The 17,399-nt window shown below is 49.3% G+C and overlaps 1 protein-coding gene across 7 annotated transcripts in view; it reads left to right on the forward strand.

Moving 5' to 3' along the window:
• The first annotated feature begins 2,362 nt into the window (after positions 1 to 2,362).
• GATAD2A (GATA zinc finger domain containing 2A) overlaps positions 2,363 to 17,399 on the forward strand; it is a 56,541-nt gene continuing 41,504 nt past the window's right edge. For 2 of the 7 annotated variants that reach the window (XM_060232695.1, XM_060232697.1), the window contains exons 1-2: positions 12,465 to 12,588; positions 13,225 to 13,502. In XM_060232695.1, the coding sequence (XP_060088678.1) occupies positions 12,511 to 12,588; positions 13,225 to 13,502 (356 nt within the window). In that variant the 5' untranslated portion in view covers positions 12,465 to 12,510. Of the gene's footprint in view, positions 2,426 to 9,281; positions 9,378 to 12,463; positions 12,589 to 13,224; positions 13,503 to 17,399 lie in introns of those variants that run through there. The other 5 variants (XM_060232698.1, XM_060232699.1, XM_060232701.1 and 2 more) reach the window with 5 other exon arrangements.

The following is a 17,399-nucleotide window of genomic DNA, read 5'->3' on the forward strand; positions in this document are numbered from 1 at the left end:
CCATGTGTTAATCACCCTTTGGGTGAAGAAGGACTTCCTTTTATCCATTCTAACCCAACTGCTCACCAATTTCATTGAGTGCCCACGAGTTCTTGAATTGTGAGTTCTTGTGCCCACCCCCCACCTCCCCGCACTGGTGGCCACTGGCAACCCAACAGTGAATGCATGCTTTCAAGTCCCCTAGAACTCCTTGACAGGCAGGGTGTTCAATGCTAAAGGAGGGGGCAGGGTAGAAGGTAATGTTTTGGGCCATGATGGAGAAGAGCCTCAAGTCTGAGTGTTTGAAAAGGAGACCCAACTGGGCTAGATTGGATTTTGGGTAGTTCTGGGCACAAGATTCTGTTACAGCTTGCATTTTGTTTATTGGGAACCATAAAGTGCCTTCCCCCCCTAGAGAATCTGAAAAGCAGTGGAGCAGATTCTTCCTCAGGATCAGGGTTGCCAGTCTCCAGGTAGTAGCTAGAGATCTCCCAGAACTGATCTCTAGACAACGGAGATCAGTTTCCCTGGAGAAAGCGGCTGCTTTGAAAGGTGGACTCGGGCATTTTAGCCCGTTGAGGTCTGTCCCTCACTAAACCTCACCCTCCCCAGGATTCACCAACTCCCCAGTCTCCAAGAATTTCCCAACCCAGAGTTGGCAACCCTACCGGGCCCAACAGGCAGGTCCCAATGGAGAGAGCAGAAGGAAACCTTGGTAGTCGGCGTAAGACAAGGCTTGGAGGTCTTGGATGGATTCATTGCAGCACTTCCAGAGAGAGGGAAAATTCTTGCCTATCGTATGCAACTTCTTGGCCTTCATTTCCTCCTCCCGCAGCCCAGAATGCCCCCCCCCCGATCAAGGAGGTATATGGGGCTGCAGCAGGATGTGGGGGGCAAGGAAGTTATATGGTTGGGACAGAAACCTTTCTATTTATAGAAAACCCATGATAGATCCATGCCCTTAATTTTTAAGAAGATGAACTAAGTCGGGGTGGCCAAACTTGCTTAATGTAAGAGCCACACAGAATGAACATCAGATGCTTTAGAGCCACAAGACATGAATGTCAGGTGTTTGAGAGCTGGTGGGGAAGGCAGGCTGACAGGCAGATAGATGAGGGGAGGGAAGAGAACGGGAGAGGTAGAAAGAAAGCAACTTTTAACTTTAAATGCATTCTCTAAGCTGCTGACTGCCTTGGCTTGGAGAAGTGATTTAAAGAGAGAAATGCCTTCTCCAAGCTGGCTGAGGGAGCGGTGGGAACTTCAAGAGCCACACGATATGTGTGAAAGAGCCACATGTGGCTCCCAAGCCACAGTTTGGCCACTAAGTAAACAATTGGCTGAAGCCACACTAGTTTGTGTTACCTATTTTATTTATTTATTTATACCCCACATTTCCTTGCAGTGGTGGGATCCCAAGCGGCTCTCACTGTTCTCTCTTCCAACTTACCTCACAGCAACCCTGTAAGGTAGGTTAGACTGAGAGCGAGTCACTGACTTAAGGCCATCCATCGAACTTCTCTGGCTGAGTGGGCTTTGAACCCAGGTCTCCCCGTTCCTAATCTCACACTCCAGCATCACACTGTATGGAGGGCTTGTTACCTCTTCTATCCCACATAAGCCAAGTGCCAGCATAAGAGTACCTTCCTCCCAGTGAAGTATCTCTAAATGTGGGATTTTCTCAAATAGCCCAAGATGGTTAGCCAGGTGTGCTGGCTCTAATGGACCCATCTGCAGTCTTTGTCCTCTGTAAGAGTCTGAACCCCCTAATGAAACATCTTCCTTTTCTTCCTCCATGCAAATACGATGATGCAATCCACTTTTTTAAACTCCTGCACACTTATAAAAGGGGTTTGGCTAGTTCTTAGGGTCCTGCCTTCTGTTTCTTCAGTGGGGTTGAGCTGTCCATACGATTCTTCTGAAGTTTTGTGATTGACTTTAAAAGGAAACTTGGCAGTAACAGGACCCCAGGTAATCTGGTTACAGATAGTTTTCCAATATGTTTCTTGCGCACGTCAAACCAAGTTGCAGGAATTTGGTTCTGGTTTCATGTTGGCTCTTCCGGCTGCCCTGCCGGAGCATGGACTCAGGAAGGCTTGAAAATTCCCATAATTTTAGAGACATCTACATGTAATGTTTTGGCCTTTTAAAAAGACGATGGCATAACTAAGATTGAATTAGTACGGCAAGAAAGTTTTAAATGCCGTATGGAACAAACAATGTGACCATTTCTTATTTGCAGTCAACGTGTCTCACTGATTATTGCGTAAATAATCCAATCTAATGTGTCTCCTTATTTGTTTTCCGCCCGAATCACTGTGATCATCGCAACTTTTTTCCTTTTTAAAAATCACATAAGTGACCTGGAATATCTTCTGTTCTCTTGGCAGGTTTCTTGCCAACTCAGAGGACGCAGACCTTCTTTGGAACTCATGAGTGTCTCTAACAGGTAGGAACCCATTGTGGAGAGCTGAGTTTTTTAAGTTGCCTGGTGGCACGTGCAACATGAACTGTGAGAGTCTTGGCAGCTCAGTGGAACCTCCATGTTCAGAGGCAGTCTGAGTACCAAATGCTGGACTCATTGGGGGTGCAAATTTCCTTTACGGTCTGCTCATGTGCTTTCCCGGAGGCATCTGGTTAGCTAAGATGGATTCCCTTAGTCTAATTGAGGAGGGCTTCTTTTCAAGGGGACAAGCAGTTCCTTTGAAGGGGCTGGGGGTGATGCCACCACTGTTGTTGTTTTTTAATTGGAGGGATAGTAAGTTTGCAACTTTTAGTGCCCCCCCCAAAGATATCTGAAATAATGGCTGCCAATAAGGTGCTTCCAATGTATATTGACTCTGGCAACTTGGGGGAATTTCCATTCTCAGGAATCCCAAGCACCTCCAAATTCCATTCTTATGACGGCTGCCCTTTCAAGCAATCAATGTTCCCTCTAAGCTGCAGAGTCTTGTGAGCAAAAATTCTACTCGTTGGGCTACTCCTATAAAAGTTGTGAGCTGCTGCAAAAATCGGTGTGCTCTGGGGTCATCCTTCCTGAGCTAAGACAAAAATGCGTGAGCTGGAGGCTAAAAACCTGTGAGCTAGCTCATGCTCAGCTTAGAGGGAACACTGTCAGCAATGGACCATGGTACTCTGCTTGTGCACCCCCTCTGGACAGCAGTGAACAGGATTAGAGGTTGTTTTCACGTTGCCACACGTGGGAGTGCAGACCAACTGGGAAGGGGGTTGTTGGTGTGGGTTACCATTTGGAAAAGCCCTGTCCCAGAATAATAGAACTCAAGGGCATCCAGTGAAGCTGATGGGCAGTAAATTCAGGATGGACAAAAGAAAATGATGATATTGGATTTATACCCCGCCCTCCACTCAGAGTCTCAGAGCGGCTTACAATCTCCTTTACCTTGCTCCCTCACAACAGGCACCCTCTCCCAGAAGCTGCCCTTTCAAGGACAGAGCCTCAGAGCAGCCTACAATCTCCTTTCCCTTCCTCCCTCACAACAAACACCTTGTGAGATAGGTGGGGCTGAGAGAGCTCTCCCAGAAGCTGCCCTTTCAAGAACAGAGCCTCAGAGCAGCCTACAATCTCTTTTCCCTTCCTCCCTCGCAACAAACACCTTGTGAGATAGGTGGGGCTGAGAGAGCTCTCCCAGAAGCTGCCCTTTCAAGGACAGAGCTTCAGAGCAGCCTACAATCTCCTTTCCCTTCCTCCCTCGCAACAAACGCCTTGTGAGATAGGTGGGGCTGAGAGAGCTCTCCCAGAAGCTGCCCTTTCAAGGACAGAGCCTCAGAGCAGCCTACAATCTCCTTTCCCTTCCTCCCTCACAACAAACACCTTGTGAGATAGGTGGGGCTGAGAGTGCTCTCCCAGAAGCTGCCTTTCAAGGACAACTCCTGCGAGTGCTATGGCTGACCCAAGGCCATTCCAGCAGCTGCAAGTGGAGGAGTGGGGGATCAAACCCAGTTCTCCCAGATAAGAGTCAGTGCACTTAACAATTACACCAAACTGGCTCTCAGGAAAGCCTTCGTGACGCAGTGAGAGATTAAAATGTGGAATTTGCTGCTAGGTATCATAGTGATGGCCACAGGTGCAGACAGCTTTAAAAGGGCACAAGATAGATCCATGGGGGAGTGGCTATCAGCCATGGTAACTAAAGGGAACTTCAACATTCAGAGGCAGGCATCTTCTGAATCCCAGAGCCAGGAGGCAACATGAGGGAAAGGCTTCAGTGTCTATACCTTGTTGTTGGCCGTCCAGAGGCACTGGTTGTCAGCTGTATGAGACAGGATGCTGGGCTAGATGGACTGATCCAGCTGGGCTCTTCTGATGTTCTTATGAAGGCTTCAGCCTCTATGCCCTGTGGCTGGCCTTCTAGAGGAACTGGTTGGCCACTGTGTGAAACAGGAGACTGGACTAAAGGGACCACAGTGTTCTGATCCAGTGGATTCTTATGAAGGCTGCAGCTTTTATGCACTGCTGTTGGCCTTCCAGAGGAACTGGTTGTCAGCTGTGTGAGACAGGATGCTGGACTAGATGGACCACTGATAGGATCCTGCAGGGCTCTTCTAATGTTCTTACGGTATATTGGAGGCATCTTCCTTCACAATCCTTGGGCTTTTGAATGTGTTACCGAAAGCCGGTGCTGCTTGGTTAATTCATCAGTTCTACAGCCTGCTCTGTTGGGAAAAAACCAAAGCAGAACGTAACTGAATTCATTGAAACTGGGACTACTTTTCGCTCACAACCCTCCCCTTCTGTTTCATGATTAATCTCCTTGCTCCTAAAGCAGTCTGGGCAGGTTGAACTTAAAATGTTTCGGAGAAGGTCAGATTCAAAGAGCTTGAGATGGAATGGGGTGTGTCCCCCCCCCCCCAAAAAAATGCTTCCACCCTCAGTGTCTGAGGATGGTCCTTTGTTGAAAGGAGCAGCTCTTTGGCAGGAGTGGGGAGCGCTTTGTGTTCTGCTGTGTGACCACATGTGGTGGGGGGGTTATGATTGCACCGTACTCTCCAAGCTCCCTTGGTGGCTTTAGGCCAAGCGCCATCTCCCAGCCTTACCTACCTTGGCAGAGGGCAGGATAAAATGGGATTCCCCCCTGACCTTCCACCCCCGCCAGAATTCTTTGAAGCATGGAGGGCCAACAGACCAGTCCACAACTGGGACCAGAAGGGATGGGAAGTTTTTTCTGCTGCCAAGGGCCACAGCAGTTGACCAATGTCAACTCTGGAATCCACCTTTGATACTCTGGTCAGGTTCAAGTGTGGAAGCTGCACACATTTGACCCAGGTTCCCTCTGACTGATAGAGGGAGGGCTGGAGACCGCCCGTCCGTGGCTGCATTTTATCAAGTGGGAGAGTTCTTTTAAGCACACTCAGAAGCCCCTTCTTCTCCAGCCAGCGCAGAGATAGACAAATCCCATTTGTGAAATTCATGGGAGCAAAAGCTTCCGTGTCCATTGAATTCAAGATCTGAACTGCAGCCCTGTTAAAAAAGGAAAGCCCCATAGGCAAAGGGTTGGAACTGGTCACCCTGTCTCCAAAAAGACGTTGCAGAGCTTGGAAAAGTACAGAGGAGGGCAATCAAGATCCTTTCGGTGTTGGAGCTCCTTCCCTATGAGGAAATAGTGAAGGATCTGGGACTTTTCAGTGTAGAAAAGAGACAATTAAGGGGTGGGGCATGAGAGAGATTTATAAAATTCTGCACGGGGTGGAGAGAGTTGAAAAAGAGAGCTCCTTCTCCCTCTCTCCAAATACTAGGGCATCCAATGGATCTGTTGGGCAGTAGTTTCAGGACGGACAAAAGGAAGGACTACTTTACGCAGAGAGTGATTAAAATGTGAAATTCACTGCCAGAGGATGTAATGACGGCCACAGGAATAAAACAGCTTTAATAAGGAATTAGATTCATGGAGGATAAATCTGTCCGTGGCTACTAGCCATGGTGACTGAGCACTAAGCCTCCGAATCCCAGAGCCAGGAGGCAACCTCAGGGGAAGGCCTCGGCCTCCATGCCCTATTGTTGACCCTCTAGAGGAGCTGGTTGGCCGCTCTCAGTCAGTCATTAATGCTTGAAGACCAGCTGGTTGGCCACTGTGTGAGACAGGATGCTGGACTAGGTGGACCAATGCTCTGATCCAGCAGGGTTCGTCTTCTGTTCTTAACAGCTGTCCCTTGGGCAGAAATGCAAAGGGTGAGGCAGTTATAAGGCTGAAGGAGAGTAGCACCCACTGAATTCCTGCCTTCCATGCTTCGCTCAAAGACACTGCAGTTCTGTGCGTTACGCCACATGTGCTGCTATGAGCCAGGTGTTGGAAAAGCTCTTTCCTGGCAGAACGGGCAGCTATCACTTTGAATCACCCGAATTGCGCTCTTGAATGTCCCTCCTACATAAAATAATAATAATAATAATACCCTCCCTGCAATTTAAAAAAAACCTAGCATTTTCCATGACGTGCTAATCTTCTACTTGCAAGGAGGTGTGAGAAGCAGCATTTTAAAAAACGCGCCGTCCCTTTGGCCGCTTTGTTCTCACTGCACTCTCTGTCCCACCTGGTTTAGGTGTCTCAGGCTGGGTTTGTAACCCTTTTGACTGCCAACTTCACCCGCTGGGGTGAGGTCTGCGCATTGCCTGGGACATCTGAATAACCTCAGTCTGTGTCGTCGTCGTCGATCCTTGTAAAACTGTCAGCAGAAGAAGTTGTGTCTGGCTTCTGGAGTCTAGGACATGGGGCAGGGGTGAGAGGGCTGCCCAGAGCAGGGGGGGGGGGCTTGCCCCCAGTGACTTCCCAGTCGGTAGCCTTTGCCTTGTAGAAGCGACAATACAACGGAGTATTTTTTCAGGGAACTCTCGTTATTTATTTATTTCATTAGATTTGTGTCTCCCTCCCCTTAACTCTGAACTTCCTTGAAGGACGTGGTCCTGTGGGGGGGGGGGGCACCAGAATATCCTTCTCTGTGTGTGTTTGTGTGTCTCATCCCCCGTTCATATTTCCATACCAATGAAAAATCCAAGTTTCTAAAACCAGCTCTCCCCCCCTTTTTTTTCTCCCCAGACTGCACTTGTGGTTTTTCAATCTTAAAAACAAAAAGTTTGCATTTTTAAAAGGCAAAAACAGCCCCCTCCCCTAAACAGCCAGTGTTAAAAACTATGTGAGGGGGAGGGGGTTGCAGCAAGTAGTTTAGGCCTTCTTAAACCTTCCCCTCTCGCTCTCCCACCCCCAAAGATCAGTGCTGTTTAATTCATTTTGCCGGTGAGGCTCTGACTGACTGACAGGCAAGCCTTGCTGGGGAGTGTGGTGCAGAAAGGGTTAAGGTCTGCCATTTTGTTATGTAACACCCTTAATGGACATATCGGTGAGTGGCATGAACATGGCAGAGCTTAACCCTTTGCGTGCCGCAGCCCAGAGCCTTCCAGCCAGGCCTCTCCCTCAAGTCTGTGTTGTCTTTTTTCTTTTTTTTTAAGGGAGGAGAGAAGCTTTTCCCAAAAAAATAAGTTGCTTTCCCTCCCTTTAGGTAACAACCCCATTCTGTCTCCCCCACCCACCCCTACCCACCTGGCAATGGGTGTGTTGAAGTTGGCCAATTTAATCAGATGATAAAACTTTTTGAAGAAAAAAAATTGACAGATTTGAGCTTGGAAGCCCCATCCTGTGTGTATAATAGTTTGTTTTAAAACACCTATTAAAGACTGAAATTAATAATACAAGGGACTCTGACTGTTGCCAGTAAGCCAGCCTGTTAGATTTGGATTTCTCTTCTCCCCCCTGCCCCCCCCCCGCTCCTTTAATTGTTCCTAGCATACATCAGGAATTGCAAAAGAGGTCAGAAGGGGTATAAGGAATTTTCTGTGCACAAATGCAGACAGGGGAGGTTAACAGTGATAGTATTTTACCAGCATTTCTGATGCCAGGAAAGCTTTTGGGGAAGGAGGGGTTTGATTGTGATAAAAGATATGAGTTTCCCCAGCTTTCCACCTGCCTTGCATGTCTTCTCTAGAGATCTTTTGGCCCCTCCAAAGGGAATAGAGCAGGGGTGCCTAAACTTGCTTAACATAAGACCATGTAGAGCAGGGGTGTCAAACATGTGCCCGGGGGCCAAATCAGGTCCCCGGAAGGCTCCTATCAGGCCCCAAACAACTGGCTGTCATCTGCTTCCTTCTCCCTCTCACTTGCTTCCTTCTGCATCACAGGTTTCTTTGCAAGGCTTGCTCAATCGCACAGGAGCTACAGAGCATTGGCTGAGGCTCCTCCATTGGCTGAGGCTCCTCCCTTCGGGGGGGGAGGGAGGGAGAACTCACTTTGCCAGGCTCTCTTAGTTGCACAGCAGAGCTACTGAGCCAAGCCTCTCTCCCTTCTATTAGCTGAGGCTCCTCCCCCTCCTGGTCCCCTGGGGAAGAAAGGAAAGAGCCAGAGCTTCCTTTGCCCAGTGCCCTGGATTGCACGGGAGAGATGCAAAGAAAGCACCTTGAAGGCCAACGAGCACCAATGTGTCAAGCATGTTTTATTTTAAGGATTTTTATTTTAAAAATCTTTAATTGTGTCTGTCTGTGTCCTTTATGAAGTTTATATCTCTGCTACTTAATCTTAAATAGGTACACACATGGCGCAGCCCAACAAGGTCTCATTTATATCAGATCTGGCCCTCATCACAAATGAGTTCAACACCCCTGTTAATGTCAGATGTTTGAAAGCCTCAAGGAAGGAAGGCAAATTTGGTTTTTCAGCCACCAGTCCAATTTAACGTTCTCATCCAGTGTCAGATTGCAGTCCAAATCTAATAAGTTTCTATAATTAAAACTGGCATCCCAGTCGTATAGATCTGGATGACCGGAGGCTTCCATTGGAGATAGCCAAAGAGGTGTTCTAGAGTAAATCATACTTTTAAGCTCTATCCAGACTTTATATAGTGATTTCCTGATTTCGTGTCTGTGAAATATATTATCTCTGGAGGGAGGGGAATACCACAAATAATGATGCCAGCCTCTACTTAGTCCGTTTGGTGTGTGGAAGGTCCCAGGTTCAATCTCCAAACATCTTCAGTTAAAAGGACCGGGCAGCAGGTGAGGGGGAAAGACCACCTGAGACCCTGGAGAGTCACTGCCAGTCTGAGTAGACAGTATTAACCTTGCTGAACCAGTGGTCTGGTTCAGTGCGAAGCAGTTTCATGCGTTCCTTCTTGAAACTTGCATTCCTTCCATGTACCTTAAACTGACACTCATTTCTGTATTTTTGTTTGTTCTACAGCTTTCCCCTACAGTGGCGAAAGTGAACAATAGTACCCCCCCACCCCCACACGTTCCCTCCTCTGTGCCCGTCCTTCCACACAAGGAGGCCGTTCAGTCAATATGTGATAAAATTATTTCACAGATATCCGTGCTGACAAAGGCAGTGCCTGAATTATGCCAGGTTTGTCATCGTCTTTTTTTTTTTTTTAAGAGTGAGGTAAAAACATTGCCATTTTAATCCTTCCATCTCTAATGGGTGGAAATAGATGTCATGTTATTGGCTTGAAGACTGTTGTTTTTAAAGTATCATAAACAGCTGCTCACCTTTGTGAAGTAAATCCCTTCCCCAGGTGAACAGGCACAGCATAAAGTGGACAATACTTCACTTTTGGTCTTGTTACCTTAACTCTAAAGGCGCTTCTCCCATTTTTTAACTCTTTCCATATATAAAGCAGGTTGAGAGCTTTTCTTCTCTCATACAGTGAGAACTTGAAGGTAGAGATGAGCCCACAATGAAACCGATGGGCAGAATTGTTTTTTTTTGTAGCAGAATCTCCTTTGCATATTAGACCACACACCCACTGATGTAGCCAATCCTCCTGGAGCTTACAGTAGGCCTTGTACTAAGAGCCCTGTAGGCTCTTGGAAGATTGGCTTCATCAGAGGAGTGTGGCCTAATATGCAAAGGAGTTCCTGCTACAAAAAAGCATAAATAAGATCTTTTCAGGCTGGGCCATGTGTATCATAAAATGTAATGCCAGGTAGCGGGCACAAACACAATTAAAGTTTTTAAACTTAAAATAAAACATGCTTAAAACATTAGCTCTTCTACAATATTCTATTTATTTAACACTCTCTGATAACTGACACCTTTTGTTCTGAATTATTGCATCAAAAACTGGAGACAATGTCTGTGCTGTAGCAGTCTTGAGTATGCTGTTCAGGTGTATCTGTAAGTTGCAAACCCACGTTGGATTTGTTCACTGACCTGATAGGACCCTTCCTGGGGCCTGATCTGGCCCTTGGGCCATGTTTGACATCCCTGATCTAAATGCTGGGGGTGGGGGTGGGGGATAACGGCATAGGGAAACTTCAGGCACCATGTCTCCCCCCACCTCTCATGGACAATCTAGTTGGCTGCTGTGGAAATCAGCGCACAGATAGATGTCTAGATTCAGCAACTTCTTGTAATCTTTTCCTCACTGTCCCGCAGATGAGTAAAAGGCTGGCAGAAACAACTGAGTTAGTTTTTCAAAAGATGGCAAATACAGGGTCGGGTGTCAGCATGCAAGCCAGCACATTTATTTATATGCTTCGTTTATATCCTGCCTTTTTCTCCAGTGGGGACCCAAAGCGGCATTCTCCTCTCATGTTTTATCCTCGCAACAACCCCGCAAGATAGGTTAGGCTGAGAGTGCGTGACTGGCCAAGGTCACCCAGCAAACGTCTGTGGCGGAGTGAGGTTTTGAACCGGGCTTTACCCAGATCCTAGTCTGATGCTCTAGCCATGAACTCCATGCTAGTTCTCTTTGATGTGAACACATGGCTTTTTTTGGTGGGGGAGAGTGCCGGTGCCATCAACAGCGCCTTCCACTGTAGTATCATGAGTGCGTCAGCTCTGTGTGTATTCACGCAGCATGCCCCTCGCATCAAGGTCTGGGCTACGTGTCTGGATAGCAAATGGAGTTTGGCTTCAAGCGGCTTCTTGTGTGACCAACTGTACAGCCCCCGATCCCAAAGGGCTCTTGAACCCCTTTCCTCCCCAGTGGCAGCAGAGGGCCCTGTCTTGTGGCTCCCAGTGCCAGGTGAGCCAAGATACAAGGCAGGTGAGACTGTTGCTCCTTGGCTTGGGGGGGCAGTCAGAGCCCTTTGCCTCCTGGGAAACGAGCCAGTGGTCGTGCAAAGGTTCTGCACAAACTGAGCTGCCAATGTGGATTCCTTCTAGAAGCTGGGAAGCTAGTTCAGAAGTTAGTTTGTCCCAGTGCTCTTTTCCTGAAGCTGCATCCGAGAAAGTTCTCCTAGCCTCTGGTGGCGAAAAGGGTCTCTCTTGGCTCTTAAGTGGGATACACTGCCCACAGGACAGATAAACTGCAGCGTGGCATTTCCCAGGTGCCAGTCATGAGTCACTGCTGCCTTCACCTGAGAGGCTGTTGAAGGCTTATGGCAGGCCAGGACGGCCCCCTCCATATTCAGCTTGAGGGTTTCTTTTCTCTCCCCCCCCCCCACATCCCCATGATCAGTAGTAGAGGCATCATCTCTAGTGGGACTTCTGTGGCCAGGCAGCCTCCCCACCCCCGCTCCAATCTCTCTGACCAGGCTAATGTCAGAAGAGTGGACACCCATGCTTCTCTTACACCAGAGGTGGCCAAACTTGCTTAATGCAAGAGCCTCATAGAATATACATCAAGTGCTTGAGAGCTACAGGATATGAACATCAGGTGTTTGAGAGCTGGAAGGAAGGAAGGCAAATAGATGGGGGGAGGTAGAGGTGGAAAGAAAGCCACTTCAAGCACTCTTCAAGCAACTATCTGGCTTGGGGAGGTGATTTAAAGAGAGAAACGCCTTCTCCAAATGGCCGGTGGGGCAGTGGGGGCTTCAAGAGTCACGTTTTGGCCACCTCTGCCTTTTTCATTTCTAGTTCTCAAAGTTGCGAGAATAGTTCTGCTTTTCTCTTTTCCATCTCCCAATGCACAGTTTGCAGCTCCCTTCCTCAAATGCAGTGAGCAGTCCCACAAGCGGCTGGATCCCTTTGCTTTGCAAGGGATGCTGGTTTCCTCCAGGTCTCTGAAAGGGGAGGGCCTTTCAGAGCACGGATGGAACAGCTTTTCTGTGCCCCTCTCTCTCCTTCTCTTGCGGGCTGAGGCATCTTGGAAAAATCCATCCATTGCCACCCCTCCCCAAAGCAAGAACAAAAGTGGAGAGATTTTGGAAGCACTTTGGCCAACTTTTCCCTTCCCATCTCTGAGTTTGATCTTCCTTGTCTCCGCCCTTTGCTCCCTCCCCCCCCCCCCCCAAGTTTTACTTGCTGCCATCTGGGTTTTTTTCCCAAGACTACTTTGGCACCGGAGCGGCAACTATCCCGCTGTTGTGCGCACTGCCCCTTTAAAAGAGCCTTGGGGTGGGGGGGGGAGATGCTCTGGGCTGCCTGTGCTGGAATGCCGGCTGCGTCTCGGCAGGCAGGCAGATGCTGTCGCCGCTGCAACGGTGGTGTCTCCCCGCGAGGGGTTAACAACACTTAGCTTGTTGTCTGTAACCAGTTCAGACCGGTTTTCTGGAAAGTGCTTTGTCTCTCCGACTGAATCCTGGGAAAGGTCATGTGTGGACCCAGTGATGTCATGAGATCACAAACTGACTCAGCTCTTTTGCATCAGATATGTGTGTCTGTCTTGCAGGTAACAGTGGAACAGGCTTGGGGGGGGGAGAAGCAGCCAAAGGGCCGGGGGAGAAGGGGGGAAAAGCCCCCCCAAACTAACTTTGGAAAAGGCCCCCTTCCCTGAAAGCACCCCATGTTGATTCCTAGAGGAGCTCAAGTCCCTCTGACAGCAAGTTTGAGGGACCTTGTTAAATTCAGAAAGTACCGACTCGAGCACTTTGGTTTCCGTGGCATCGTCAGTCTGTTTAGCAGCCAATGGTAAAGGCCGGCAGGAGACCGCACGTGGTGGCCATGCAATCCCTTCCTTGCCTTTTTGAGTCCAGCAGTCTGTCCAGAACCTATGGGGGCAGGTGGCTTGGAAAAACCCTGCCCCAAAATCCCCAAAAAGCAGATTCCCATGCTTGCATGGAGTGGGTGGGGATTTCCAAGGCCCTTTCCAGTGAGGCAACTCTTTCAGCAAGTTTTAGCCCTATGCTGGAGTGGGTTTAACTTGCCCGCTTTGAGCGCCAGTGGAAATGTGGAGCCAAAGGGCTTCTGTTGCATATGAGTGTTGGTCATCTCTGGAAACCGGCCCGTAAAAACAAATGCTTGCCCTGTGGCTAGGTGGCAGCCCAAATCACCCACCTGTTTCTTCTCTCTCCCGCGTTCTTCCCAGAACACCATAATGACGGAGGAAGCCTGCCGGACACGGAGCCAGAAGCGAGCACTGGAACGCGAGATCAACCAGAACGACGTCGACAGTAAAAAGATGAAGCTGGACAAAGGCCTTTTGGGGGGCCCGGAGGCCAATGCCGAAGGCGGGGACCTTAAGATAAAGACTGACCCCACCTCCGGGAGGGTCCCGGGATTATTAAAAGGAGGGGAGATGAAAGCCACCATCAAAGTGGAGGTGCAGACGGGGGACGAGCCAGTGGACATGAGCACCCCAAAAAGGTAGGTGGCTGTCGAAACAGTGGTGACTCTTGATTCTGCAATTCTGGATTGAAGCGGCGTTTAGATTTAGAGGAATCCCAGAGCAGGGCTGTTTTGCGTGGTACAGGATTACCCTGGCGTTCACAGGTGCAAAGACTGCAGTTTAGAGGCCGAGACCTACAGAGAGGCTGGTTTTGCTAGTGGCTTGGTGGAACTGCCATGATCAGAGGCAGTCTACCTTAGAAAAGGGTTGTCACCAGGGCTTTTTTGTAGCAAGAACTCCTTTGCATATTAGGGAACACACCCCTGATGTAGCCAGTCCTCCAAGAGTTTACAGAGCTCTTAGTACACGGCCTACAGTAAGCTACAGGAGGATCGGCTACTTCAGGGGTGTGTGGCCTAATATTCATAGGAGTTCCTGCTACAAAAAAGTTCTGGTAGTTATTTTTGCAAACTTTCCAGACGCATCAGGCTGGGTGCTGTCAGGTCTGGTTTTGTACTCAGCAGACCTTGGCCTTTCTTTTGCCTTCCAAAGTCGGCCTTGGAGGGCCTGATTCATTGAGACGGTCTACTGCGCCTCTTTCAGGTGTTATGCAAGGGAAAGCACGCCGGCATGGCTCCAGGGATCCTGTAGCATTCCTGATTTCTGGGAACTAATCCCAGCCTGTGTCCGTGGGGCCTAAGGTTTTCATCTTAGGCGCTGCTACCATATCCACTTTTGGGTTGAACAGGAATAGAGGAGTAAGCTTTGGCCAGCCTGAATCAAACTTCCTCACAAGGGGTGGAAAGTTTTCAGTCTGCAGTTGTCCTAAACCGTGTGGGTTTGTCTCGGGGCAGGACCCGCCCTAGACTGTCTGGCACCCTAGGCAAGGCTATCTTCTGCCCCCCACACACACACACACACTGATACCATCACCAAGTCATACGAAGAAGAAGAAGATATTGGATTTATATCCCGCCCTCCACTCCGAAGAGTCTCAGAGCGGCTCACAATCTCCTTTACCTTCCTCCCCCACAGCAGACACCCTGTGAGGTAGATGAAGATATTGGATTTATATCCCGCCCTCCACTCCGAAGAGTCTCAGAGCGGCTCACAATCTCCTTTCCCTTCCTCCCCCACAACAGACACCCTGTGAGGTGGGTGGGGCTGGAGAGGGCTCCCACAGCAGCTGCCCTTTCAAGGACAACCTCTGCCAGAGCTATGGCTGACCCAAGGCCATCTCAGCAGGTGCAAGCGGAGGAGTGGGGAATCAAACCCGGTTCTCCCAGATAAGAGTCCGCACACTTAACCACTACATCATACTGGCCCACCCTATGGGAGGGTGGCCAGTTCAGTACCCCAGAAGGCAGTGCCCTAGGTAGTCACCTAGTTTGCCTGCTTGGTGGGGGGGGGGCGGTCCTCTCTATTCTGGCACACACCTTCCCCAAAGTAGCTTCCCCTAACTATGGAGCACCCTGTGATTCCATCCCCTTTTCATGGCCATGTTCTACAAGCACCCAAAGAGCCTATAAGCTAAGGCAAAAAAGGGGGTCGTCCCTTTAAGTTCATCCGCTGCGAGTCACCAGGGCTGTTGCTCTGCGGCTGTGCAGCTCCTCCGGTTAACTTCAGGTATTAGATTACTTTCAGAAAAGGCTTTTCTCAGGCCAAGGCTCCTAGGACGAGCCAAACTCAAGACCTCGGAATCAGTATAAGGCAGGGGTGGCCGAACAGTGGCTTGGGAAGGCACATGTGGCTCTCGAAGCCCTCGCTGTCCCGTCAGCTGGCTCGGAGAAGGCATTTCTCTCTTTCAATCACTTCTCCAAGCCTGCCGGCAGCTTGGAGAATTCATTTAAAGTTGCTTCGTTTCCACCTCCCCCGTTTATTTGCCTGCCTTCCTGCTCTCAAGCATCTGACATTCATGCAGAGCCGGCACTGTCACTAGGCAAACTTGGCGATCGCCTAGGGTACCGGTCTTCAGGGGGGTGACAAATTGGGTGCCTCTGAAGTGACTCGGTGACATTATCGGGGCGGGGGGGGACCAGAAGTTAGCCTTGCCGGGGTGCCAGACAGTCTCGCGCCAGCCCTTCATTCGTGTCTTGCGGCTCTTAAACATCTGATGTTTATTCTACGCAGCTCTTGCAGCGAGCAAGTTTTGCCACACCTGGTGTAAGGTAAAATCGTACTTGGGTTTGAACCTGAAACAGAACTTCGTTCGCCGGCATCTGCCTCTGCTTAGCGACCCTGAACTTCCTCGGCGGCCTCCCATCCTAGTGCTGACCGGGGCTGGCCGTGCTTCGCTTCTGAGATCTGACAAGAGCATGGTAGCCTGGGCTGTCTGGGTCAAGACACGGGTCAGCTTTGTCATACACAGGTTTTACCAGCCTTTCTGCCCGGATGGCTGAAACTCATTGAGAAATAGGATAATGCTTCAGGTCAGGACCTTTTTTTTATAGCAGGAACTCCTTTGCAAATTGGGCCACGCGCCCCTGATGTAGCCCATCCTTCAAGAGCTTCCAGGACCTACTGTCAGCTCCAGGAAGGGTTTGTAGAATCTTTCGGGATCAAGTGCCGTGTTCTACTGGAGAAAGTTTTCCTTCCAGACGTTTCGTTCTCAGCTGCGGAGAATATCCTCAGTGCCGTTGCAGCCGGAGCAGGCGCTCAGACCTTCCTGGCTGCTGTGCATTGAGTGGTCCCACACTGCTGTGCATTGAGTGGTCCCACTCAATGCACAGCAGCCAAGACGGTCTGAGCGCCTGCTCCGGCTGCAACGCCACTGAGGATGTTCTCCGCAGCTGAGAACGAAACGTCTAGAAGGAAAACTTTCTCCAGTAGAACAGGGCACTTGATCCCGAAAGATTCTACAAACCCTAATGATGTTACCAGCCGTGAAAACCTGATATCTTTGATAGCTCCAGGAAGATTGGCTACATCAGGGGAGTGTGGCTTAATATGCAATGGAGTTCCTGCTACTAAAAAAAAAAAACCTTGCTTCAAGTGCTTCTTCCCTGGGGCTCAGGACAACAGACCCGAGTGGTGTTCTCTTTTATTCTCACAGTGCTTCTGCTATTGGGTAAGGTAGGCTGCAAGGAGTTGACTGGTCCAAGGGGGGTTTCCTAGGAAAATTCTTGTTCTTAAAAGGACAGATCCCCTCCCCATCTTGAAATAACGCCCAAGCTGAAGCTGAGAGCATGCCAAAATGAGTGTGCAGATTCTGATATTTTTTGTCACTGGCGAGAGTTTATCTTCCTTTCCCTCTCACTTGCAAATATTAAGAAGGAAGTGGAGTGATGAGCATCTGCTGAGAAATCGCTGTCGGGGTTCTGACAAAATTTTACAAAGTGCCTTTGGGGACGGGCAGATGATCCTGTTAGAGCCTGTGAACCGCGCTCAGTAGAAGGCAGACCCTCGATTGATTCGGCTCACAGCTTCTACACTTCAGTTGCTTTTCAGGGTCTCAGACAGAGAAAAGGCCTCTCCTTGGACCTGCTAATCGGGGGTGTCGAACTCATTTGTTATGAGGGCCAGATCTGACATAAATGAGACCTTGTGTCATAAAATATAATGCCAGGTAGCAGAGAGATAAACTACATCCTTAAACAACAACCTTAAAATAAAACATGCTTAAAACATTAGCACTCGTTGGTCTTAAAGGTGCTTTCTTTGTATCTCTCCCATGGGATCCAGGGGGACTGGGCAAAGGAAGCTCTGACTCTTTCCTTCCTTCCTTGGGGACCAGGAGGGAGGGAGCCCCAGCCAATCAAAGGAAGAGAGGTTTGGTTCTACTCTACTGTGTGATTGAGAAAGCCTGGCAATGCAAGCTCTTCCTCCCCGAGGGAGGAGCCTCAGCCAATAGAGAAAATAGAGGTTTTGCTCTGTAGCTCCTATGCAGTTGAGCAAGCCTTGCAAAGCAAGCTGTTACGCAAAAGGAAGCAAGAGTG

Source organism: Heteronotia binoei, chromosome 2 (assembly GCF_032191835.1).
Source record: "Heteronotia binoei isolate CCM8104 ecotype False Entrance Well chromosome 2, APGP_CSIRO_Hbin_v1, whole genome shotgun sequence".
NCBI lineage: Eukaryota > Metazoa > Chordata > Lepidosauria > Squamata > Gekkonidae > Heteronotia > Heteronotia binoei.